At 40.9% G+C, this 10,369-nt stretch overlaps 1 protein-coding gene across 1 annotated transcript; it reads left to right on the top strand.

The window, feature by feature from the left end:
- Positions 1-3,416: 3,416 nt before the first annotated feature.
- Positions 3,417-9,598, top strand: LOC124001864 (radical S-adenosyl methionine domain-containing protein 2-like). Its single transcript, XM_046308991.1, has 6 exons — positions 3,417-4,024; positions 4,178-4,339; positions 5,353-5,582; positions 5,924-6,073; positions 7,638-7,670; positions 8,172-9,598. Exons 1-6 carry the CDS (start codon positions 3,679-3,681, stop codon positions 8,334-8,336), a joined length of 1,086 nt encoding a protein of 361 aa, XP_046164947.1. The 5' UTR covers positions 3,417-3,678; the 3' UTR covers positions 8,337-9,598.
- The last annotated feature ends 771 nt before the right edge of the window (positions 9,599-10,369 follow it).

A 10,369-nucleotide genomic window follows, 5' to 3' on the forward strand; every position in this document is an offset into this window, starting at 1 on the left:
TTTACCATATTTTTGTACAAAACATATATTTTGCATTATTATTTATTTTTTCAAATTATACAACATTACAGAGGTCCGGAACTCGGTGTGCTCATATGTAGTTACTGCCATGACCGCCATGGCTATGGCATAGGCTGCTCTGTGCCACAGTGCCAGTACCTGGGAGAATGGAGAGTATAGGGAAGTAGTGGGTTATAGTGAGCCTCAAAGACCAGCGACGACACCTGGTGACTACTTGTGGTGTTTGGTGGTTATTGACAGCTATATTTACCAACTTCAGGTTTCATTTCGTTCCAGTTAAATAGCAGAAAACAAATAATTCACTCAACATTCATTCCGGCTTTAGACTATGGTGATATGGTCTATAAGAATACAACTGCCTTTGCAATACGCTTAAATACGGGTGATAGGTTAAGTACACATCACCACATTCTATATCAGAAAGTAGGCTGGCCCTCTCTAAAGTCCCGTAGATCAAGGTGCTGCTCTCGTTTTGTTACTAAAGCCCTCTTGTGCAAACTTCTGCCATACCTTACTTCATTGTTAAATTACTCCAGACCTGATCACAGGGATGGCCAACTCAGGATAACCCTTCAGTCTCAACTGAGTTAAGTAGGTCTGTATATAGATTTTTTGTTGCACCTTACTTGTTGAATGATCTCCAGAGCTCTCAAAGGTTGGATGTCTCCGTGCCTCTAGGACAGTTCAGACAGCTGATTGATGACTTTTACTGAGGAATGTGTTTATTTTCATGATGTGTTTTGTAAGTTACTTTTCTTCATATTGCACGTTTTTATTGCGTTGCAATTGTGAATGTGATTGTGTGCAGGGCTCCCTTGCAAGAGGCCATGGTCTCAATGGGATTCCCTGATGAAATGCATTTGAATAAAATAGTGACATAATATGAGCCAGTGTTTGGACAAAGTGCTACAAACGGGGAGCACTTCACATTTTAAATAAATGATCCATTAATGTCATTGAACAACGTGAACCATGCACATGAGTTGAAGTTATGCACATGATCCCTACCATACAGAAACGATAACATATCTTTCAGAAAGAATAACATATCCCAACTCAGCAAACTTTATCCAACACCAAAACTCTTTGATGCTGTCCTCACCTTTCTACAATGACAGGTGCTTGTTTGGCCTCCTGGCCTACCTGTCCAGCTGTCAGGTAATTCCAAAGGGTGTAGAAAGCCCTGCGGATGAGGGGAGGGAGAGGGGGGGCTCAGCATCGAAGCGGCCCTCCATGGGGACAGAGCCTGGAGCCTGGGGAGGGACTCCAGGGCCTCCTACAGAAGAGAGAAAACTGAAGCATTGTAACTGGCTGAAAGACCACTCAGAATTGTATGTCCTGATTACTGTGACAGCACTCAGTATTGTATGTCCTGATTACTGTGACAACATTCAGTATTGTATGTCCTGATTACTGTGACAACATTCAGTATTGTATGTCCTGATTATTGTGACAGCATTCAGTATTGTATGTCCTGATTATTGTGACAGCATTCAGTATTGTATGTCCTGAGTATTGTGACAGCATTCAGTATTGTATGTCCTGATTATTGTGACAGCATTCAGTATTGTATGTCCTGATTACTGTGACAACATTCAGTATTGTATGTCCTGAGTATTGTGACAGCATTCAGTATTGTAAAAAATGGTTTTCCCAGTCGGAGCCCATATTTTTTTTGTTGAGTTCCCAGTTGTCTTGAACACACTAAAGTCGGAAGTCCGAGATTTCTGAGTTCGAAGTTGTTTTGAACACGGCAATAGACTGGGTCAATATGAAACAGCTTGCCCAATAATCCTTCAGTCACTGAGGACTTAGATGCGTAGGGTACCAGGGGGTAACTAGCCCCATGGGGTAACTGCCCTCCCCCCCCCCGGTAATACACATGAAGACCATAAGATGTCACCAAATGATTTCCCCAACACTTTCCTTGGCTGCCACTACTCTTGCTCAACAAAATGTCCTCTTTGTCATCACAACTTTTGGAGATATAAAAATTAAATAAAGTTGTTGATATATTCCAATGAAGTTATATCTATAATTGGGGGCAACCCCCCCTTATGGTTATGAATGTGTTTCTACCTGTCATATAGACAATAACTAGCCCAATTAGCACTAGTTTGTGCTAACTTGCTAGCTGACAACTTCACTAGCAGTAAATGCTAGCCAGTTAGCAAGTTAGCATAAGCTGCTAGGAGTGCTAGCTAGCAACCTTACTACCAGATCGATCGTATGAGATAAAATACGTAAAAAAGATAACATAACTTAGAAATGTTTCTACTAATGACTGATATATTTACAGCTGATGTTACACTGTTAAAGAACCCTTAAGCCATCATATTCAGGTAACTGGCACCACTGGGGGACAGTTATCCCATGGGGGGTGGCAGTTACCCCAGTTCTTTAAAAAAAACGTCCCTTTTCAAAAAAACAGCATTACATGAAAGAACTAAAAAAAGTGTCAACTGTAGCCATTCTTTGCCTTTATAGTTTAAGCCAAAGCAATACCTTCATCCACGTACAATTTCTTCCAAACCTTGCTTTTTTGTGTCAGAAATTAAGACAGAAAATATTTAGGAAATGATCATTTGATAACAGTATCTTTTACCTCAGGCTGAAATGCTGACATTTCAAAACCTTACATTTGGTAACCTTTATGATAATTTATTTTTGCTCTCCTTTGCTCTTTGAATTGTGTTATCGCTGTGGACATGGAGTGAGTAGCATCTTTCATCAGAAGCGAGGACATTTCTGAACATTTGTGGCACCTCGTTGCAATGCTCGGCTTGTAGTGCGAAATAGATTGGGTCCGATTTCGTATCGAATTAAACTGCTAACGCATAGAAATACCAACCACTAACCAAACCCGGACATTATGCTTCTTGCAATATTTAATCAAAGGCCGAGCAAAGTGCATTTCAGGTGAATCGCAACTCACGCGCACGGCTAATGATTTTGGAAACTGAGGGGGAAATGAAACTTGAAGTGCTGGACAAGCAATCCGAAACTTTAGCCAATTTGAAACTTGATGCAATGTCGTACGGAGATAATCTTACGTTCTCATAAAGTCGGAAACTGGGACCTACGAAATTATGCCGCGTCCGAGACCTAGTCTGAACTAGGAAACTCGTAAATGTCCGATTTGCTATCTAGTTGTGGTAATACACATGCTACGTTCAACGAATTAGCAGGTCGAACATTTCAGAGTTGACTAGTTCCGACTAGCATTTAAACGCGGCATTATAAAATTAATGATTTGTATTGAGCTTCCTATTGTTTGATTCGGATACTTCCCAAATGTAAAACTTGGGATCCGAGTCTTCCGTCTATGTTACAAGGTCGGACATTACCGGGTTTCCGTCAGGACATGAACGCGGCATAAGTGCGCTTGTAGCTGTCACGTTCTGTTCGATGCGGTCACATACATTAAGCAAACACAGAGGATCACCTTATTTGCATGGAACTTTAGGACATGACAGCCTTTTTCCATGTAGGCATGTAGGACTGCATATGAATAAGGTTAGGATTTTATATTCAACATTGTAACTTTCGTTTTCCTTATTTGCAAATAGAAACTGTTGACCAAACGTCATGAGACGCGTCACTTAGGCCATTGCGGTAAAAAGGGATTCACGCTAATCCTACATCAGAAGTTTCAACATGACAGATAGCTGGAGACTAGCAATGTCGTTCTCTACTCAAGTCGTGTTTGTGAAGATGTCCCTGCAGCTTTGCATAAGTAACATCCAGCACATCTTTGCAACTGTCCTGGCATGGATAGGTGTGCGCGGTCCGCAGGTGCGGTTGACATCTACAGGAAAAGTCAATCTTGTCAAGATGTTGCAAAATAATATATCTCAAACAGCGACAACTCCAAGCAGTGTCAATTATCATTTTACTCGACAGTGCAATTATAAATGCGGTTTTTGTTTCCACACGGCAAAAACGTCTTTTGTCCTTCCCATTGAGGAAGCAAAGAGAGGTTTACAGCTTCTGAAGCAATCAGGTACATTTGCCAAAATTAGCCAATGTATTTATGATACCGCAAAATCCCTACATAAATTCACATGACATGTTATTACATTATTATTACATCCTATTTCAAACTAATACTTTTTTATTCAGTGTTTAGAATTCTGAATTTCATATTTTCTTGCAGGACTGGAAAAGATGAACTTCTCTGGTGGAGAGCCTTTCTTACAGGACAGAGGGGATTTCTTGGGTAAATTAGTCCAGTACTGCAAACAAGACCTCCATCTCCCAAGTGTCAGTATTGTCAGCAATGGCAGCCTGATCAGAGAGAAGTGGTTCCAGAAATATGGTAAGAGGGTTTTCTTTTGAAATAAATAAATAAATAGTACCAACATTACGCTACTTACTGGTCGTCATTATATCGAACAGCCACCATAATAAACGCGGTGCGGCAGGGTAGCCTAGTGGTTAGAGCGTTGGACTAGTAACCTGTTGCAAGTTCAAACCCCCGAGTCGACAAGGTACAAATCCGTCGTTCTGCCCCTGAACGGGCAGTTATAACCCACTGTTCCTAGGCCGTCGTTGAAGATAAGAATTTGTTGACTTGCCTAGTTAAATAAAAAACACACCGTTTTTAAACCCAGAGGCGCAACATCGCAAGACTTCCCGGAACCCCGAGGCCGGGAAGAAAACAATTCTAAAGGCACAACCTAGATTCGAGCCAATGTGTACTTAAGTAGTTTAACATGTTATTTACCTCGTGAAAGTGTCAAACTGACACGTTTTAATTTTCTTCGAAAACAACAGGCGCAGTTTGGTGTGTGACAACGTACATGCGCAGTTTGGCGCGTTGCAATCGTGTCACGATTGTTGCACGATGACGTGTTTCTATTAAGAGCCTTGTTAGCCGACATTGCCATGACGTCACCTGCAAGTGTGATCAGGGATTTCTATCGGAGAAGCAGTTTTAGCCAATCTTCATACTTTACTGTCTTTGCTTGAATCTTCATTATTCTCATGCAAAGTCTGGTAAATAAGTTCATTTTATTTACACTAGATGTCAGCACCGGGTTAGTTTTGATATGATGTCACAACTCAGAGAAACATTTCTCTCTTTAAAACGTTTCCCAGTTGAGTTATAAAATGTTTGGACACATTTTCAAATGCATGATTTGATCATCACAGTGTTATTAAAACTACTTGTTCATTTTTATCTCAATAAATCTTAACTATCACATGTTCTAGGCTATGTCATAAATCGTATGTCTAGATGTTAATACATTTTGAATACATGGGTGTTTCAAAATAAAATTATTTGAGATTATGTCAGTTTTAATATCAGAACTCTTCTTGTCCTCACAGGCCAATACCTGGACATTCTGGCCATTTCCTGTGACAGCTTTGATGAGGACACGAACCAGACTATAGGCAGAGCCCAGGGCAGAAAGAGCCACCTTGACAACCTCTTCAAAGTCCGGGAGTGGTGCCGGGACTACAAAGTGGCATTCAAAATTAACTCTGTGATCAACACATTTAATGTGAATGAAGACATGAGAGAAAACATTTCTGAGCTCAACCCTGTACGCTGGAAGGTAAGGGTGTTCCAATGCATTTACATTACTCACCAGTAATACTGTATCTGTGTTGTGAATAGTGGTTTCTTCTCCTACCATAGATAAGTAAGAAGTTAGTTGTATGGCCTTGACTTTGTGTGTGTGTGTGTGTGTGTGTGTGTGTGTGTGTTGTGTGTGTGTGTGTGTGTGAGTGTGTGTGTGTGTGTGTGTGTGTGTGTGTGTGTGTGTGTGTGTGTGTGTGTGTGTGTGTGTGTGTGTGTGTGTGTGTGTGTGTGTGTGTGTGTGTGTGTGTGTGTGTGTGTGTGTGTGTGTGTGTGTGTGTGTGTGTGTGTGTGTGTGTGTGTGTGTACTGTGTCTAGGTGTTCCAGTGTCTACTGATCGATGGGGAGAATGCTGGGGAGAACAGTCTGAGGGAGGCAGAGAGGTTTGTCATCAGCGATCAGCAGTTTCAGGACTTCCTGGATAGACACAGCACCATCAGCTGCCTGGTACCTGAATCCAATCAGAAGGTATGGGACTGAACTACAGACAACACACAAAAAATGGTCTGTTATTGATATTATGATGATTGAACTACTACTATTCCTTGTAGTTTCAGAATGCTATTAATGTGTAGAGTAGGCCTAGTGTAATCTACTAACTCAATTAATCACGTACAGAGCATTCGGAAAGTATTCAGGCCCCTTCACTTTTTCCACATTTTGTTAGGTTACGGCCTCATTCTAAAATGGATTCAATCATTTTTCCCCCTCACCTACACACAATAACCCATAATGACAAAAAGAAAATAGGTTTTTAGAAAATAAATACCTTATTTACATAAGTATTCCGACCCTTTGCTATGAGACTCGAAATTGAGTTCAGGTGCATCCTGTTTCCATTGATCATCCTTGAGATGTTTCTTCAACTTGATTGGAGTCCATCTGTGGTCAATTTAATTGATTGAACATGATTTGGAAAGTCACACACCTGTCTATATATGGTCCCACAGTTGACAGTGCATGTCAGAGCAAAAACCAAGCCATGAGGTCAAAGGAACTGTCCTAGAGCTCAGAGACTGGATTATGTCGAGGCACAGATCTGGGGAAGGGTACCAAAAAATGTCTGCAGCATTGAAGGTCCCTAAGATTACAGTGCCTCCATCATTCTTGAATTGAAGAAGTTTGGAACCAACGAGACTCTTCTTAGAACTGGCCGCCCGGCCAAACTGAGCAATCGGGGTAGAAGGGCCTTGGTCAGAGAGGTGACCAAGAACCCAATGGTCACTCTGACAGAGCTCCAGAGTTCCTGTGTAGAGATGGGAGAACCTTCCAGAAGGACAACCATCTCTGCAGCACTGAACCAATAAGGCCTTTATGGTAGAGTGGCCGGACGGAAACCACGCCTCAGTAAAAGACACATGACAGCCTACTTGGAGTTTGTCAAAATGCTCATAAAGACTCTCAGACCTTCCAACAGGACAACGACCCAAAGCACACAGCCAAGACAATGCAGGAGTGGCTTCGGGACAAGTCTCTGAATGTCCTTGAGTGGCCCAGCCAGAGCCATGACTTAAACCCAATCAAACATCTCTGGAGAGACCTGAAAACAGCTGTGACCCTCCCCATCCAATCTGAAAGAGCTTGAGAGGATCTACTGAGAAGAATGGGAGAAACTCCCCAAATATAGGTGTGCCAAGCTTGAAGCGTAAGACACAAGAAGACTCAAGGAAATAATCACTGCCAAAGCTGCTTCAACAAAGTCCTGAGTAAAGGGTCTGAAAACGTATATAAATGTGATGTTTCATTTCATTTTATAAATTCGCAAAACAATCTAAAAACCTGTTTTTGCATCATCATTACGGCATATTGTGTGTAGATTGATGAGGATTGATTTAATCCATTTTAGAATAAGGCTGTAACGTAACAAAATGTGGAAAAAGTCAAGGGGTCTGAATACTTTTCGAATGCACTGTATATCAGACCTATCAGATGCAATATTGTCCACAAAAAAAACGATAGTCTGTGACAATATTGTACATAATACAGAATAGTTGTGACATTAACATGTTTCCTTGTTGTCTTATCTTGTCAGATGAGAGATTCCTACCTCATCCTGGATGAATATGTAAGTCCTTTTCATCAATCTGTTATTTTATGTGATACCCACACTACCTTCCAAGTCTTAACAAGCCCTTTAAAGTAGACAGTCCTTATTCATCAGTCCTCATCCATCAGTCCTCATCCATCAGTCCTCATCCATCAGAACTATTGAACAGCCATCTAAATGCTCTCATCGATTGAGATGTAAAGACATGCACCTTCCCATATTAAGTCCCAGGGTAGTCTATGACTTCAATCTTTAATCAGGGGATGTACAGGCTTTGAGATGGGTGAAAGGTGGATGTGGATTTACAGATATTTATGTTAGTATTAGACATGAGGTTTCATAGTAGTGAATTACTTTGATAATGAACCACCGTGTTAAGATTCTCTTTTCTGACCCGTTGGTAACACTTCATAATAACTTTCCTTGATAAGCCTTTATAAATGCTTATACATTCTTTATAAATGATTATACATTTTCTAAATGCTTATGAATTATATGTTTGGATGTGCTTTTCTTTAGATGCGTTTCCTGGATTGCAGAGAGGGGAGGAAGGATCCATCCAAGTCCATCCTTGATGTTGGCGTGGAGGAGGCCATTCAGTTCAGTGGCTTTGATGAGAAGATGTTCCTAAAGAGAGGAGGGAAATATGTGTGGAGCAAAGCTGACATGCGGCTCGAGTGGTGATCCACACATTGTAATCAATTCCACTTTTTGTTTGTACTTGTGTGTGTTTTTATTTGTATAGACAGATGTATTTAATGGATAACATAAATAGGAAAACAAATAAAATAACAAAATTAGGCTACACCAACAATTTAGAACATATTGATAGCTGGTGATAATCCAGTGACGTCGATGGGTGCAATAGACCCCTTGTTATTTGATTATATTCCAATACATTCTTTAGGCTATCCATTCATTAGTCTATCCATTCTCACATAATGATAACAGTTTCCCTGGCTGAGCTAATGAGATCATTTGGGCCATAAGTTGATTGACAGCTAGTTGAACAGCCTATTTCATCATCCCCAGTCCTGCAACTTGCGCCAACTCGGTCTCTTTAATCGTGCGATAATGATTTGGTCATTATCATTCAAGAATCTGGCACTTTGCCGCAACCATTGAGTTAAAGTTCAAATCTTCCTCCCACTGCTAACTGGCATATTATTAGGCCTATATCGTCATCATACTGAATCATACAGTACATATGATCATTATATTACTCAAGCCTATTATTATTCTTTATTAAATTGACAGTCTCACTCCGTTTGTATTTTTTTTGCTTTCATTGAAGACAGAACAGTGTTGGAAAGATGGGGAAGATAGGGGTAGGCGGAGTCAAATGACAGTTGGCCGGATTCGAACCCATGTCGACGCTGGCATGTGTCTGGACAACACAATCTCACATGCAAATATGTCCGAAAAGTATTTAATCAGATTTCATGCTTTTTTCTGTGGCTTAATTCCTGTGAAAATACACATTTTTGTGTGACCTAATTCATAGGAAAATACATTTATGGCAGGCAAACTTCAGGAACAATCTTTTGAAAGCATTCTGTTTTTCAACATTGTGTTAGGTGTAATTACATGGATGTATCTAGTGAACAATGGATGAGCAACAATGGGAGTGACAGATAGAAGTAGTCACGACAGGTGTGATCAAGCCTTACATCAAAGTTGCCTGAAGCTGAATGGAAAGTGCTATGCTCTGACCAGTTATTCAGAAGAAAATCCTCTGTGACTGTCTAATTCACATATGTTAGCTTACCAATTTGGACCCAAAACAAACACATTCTACACATTCACAAATGACCTGTTTAAAGTATTATTACAACCATGGTGTTATTTTGTTACTGAAGCTATCAGCAGAGCCTTGTCTGGCAACGAAACAGTTCATTCAGCCTCATTTATTACCTTTAACCCTTGTGTGGTGTTTGTATCTGGGGGACCCATTTTCAATGTTTACTAAAATAAAAGTGATACAATGAATTATTTTTTCAACCTGAGACTCATTGGCTCATTTTCTGTGAAGAACATGTAAAATAACACTTTTTCATTAAGTGCACACTGTGCACCCTCCCACACATTTATATTACATATGTGCTGTTCTGGTCTTACTGAACCCGAGGGTAATGAAAGTGTGTAAAAGTGTGTATGTGTAGGTGAAAACAAGTCAAATTGAAACAAAAATGTGTGCTGTGTGCCATCACTCTTGTCTTCCTCCTCCTTGGGCGTGTTGTTTCAACATAGTACCAGTCTGTCTCCCGCTTTTCTCACACTCTTTACCCTTTGTAGTGTGTGAAGGGGGACTTAGACATTTTTTTTGCAGAGAGAAGCTAGTGTGGATTGAGCGTCTTCTATGTCAATTCGGAGTCTGACAGTGAAATGGAAGAGGAGGTTGAGATTGACCCTCAGCCAGCCCCAGGACCATCCCATCAGCAGCCAGCTCCAGGAAACTGCCAGAGAACTTTTCTTTGCAACAATGTCTCTGGAAAACTTCCTCATTATTTCCAGGATTATCCGCTTCGATAACCGAGGCACCAGACCAGCTCGGCGGCACAGAGGCAAGCTAGCTGCAATCAGGTCAGTGCAGAGAGACAAGCTAGCTGCAATCAGGTCAGTGTGGGACAAGTGGGTGGACCGCCTTCCCCTGCTTTACAACCCTGGGCCCAACGCTACTGTTGATGAGCAGCTTATGACATTTAGGGGCCTCTGCC

The sequence above is a fragment of the Oncorhynchus gorbuscha genome, linkage group LG17 (assembly GCF_021184085.1).
Source record: "Oncorhynchus gorbuscha isolate QuinsamMale2020 ecotype Even-year linkage group LG17, OgorEven_v1.0, whole genome shotgun sequence".
In the NCBI taxonomy this organism is placed as follows: Eukaryota; Metazoa; Chordata; class Actinopteri; order Salmoniformes; family Salmonidae; genus Oncorhynchus; species Oncorhynchus gorbuscha.

Excerpts from the sequence above, each read along its gene's own strand:
- LOC124001864 (XM_046308991.1), top strand. The coding sequence starts at position 3,679 with ATGACAGATAGCTGGAGACTAGCAATGTCGTTCTCTACTCAAGTCGTG. Across the intron at positions 4,025-4,177 it reads ACAGCTTCTGAAGCAATCAG|GACTGGAAAAGATGAACTTC; the intron begins GTACATTTGCCA and ends ATTTTCTTGCAG. Across the intron at positions 6,074-7,637 it reads TACCTGAATCCAATCAGAAG|ATGAGAGATTCCTACCTCAT; the intron begins GTATGGGACTGA and ends TTATCTTGTCAG.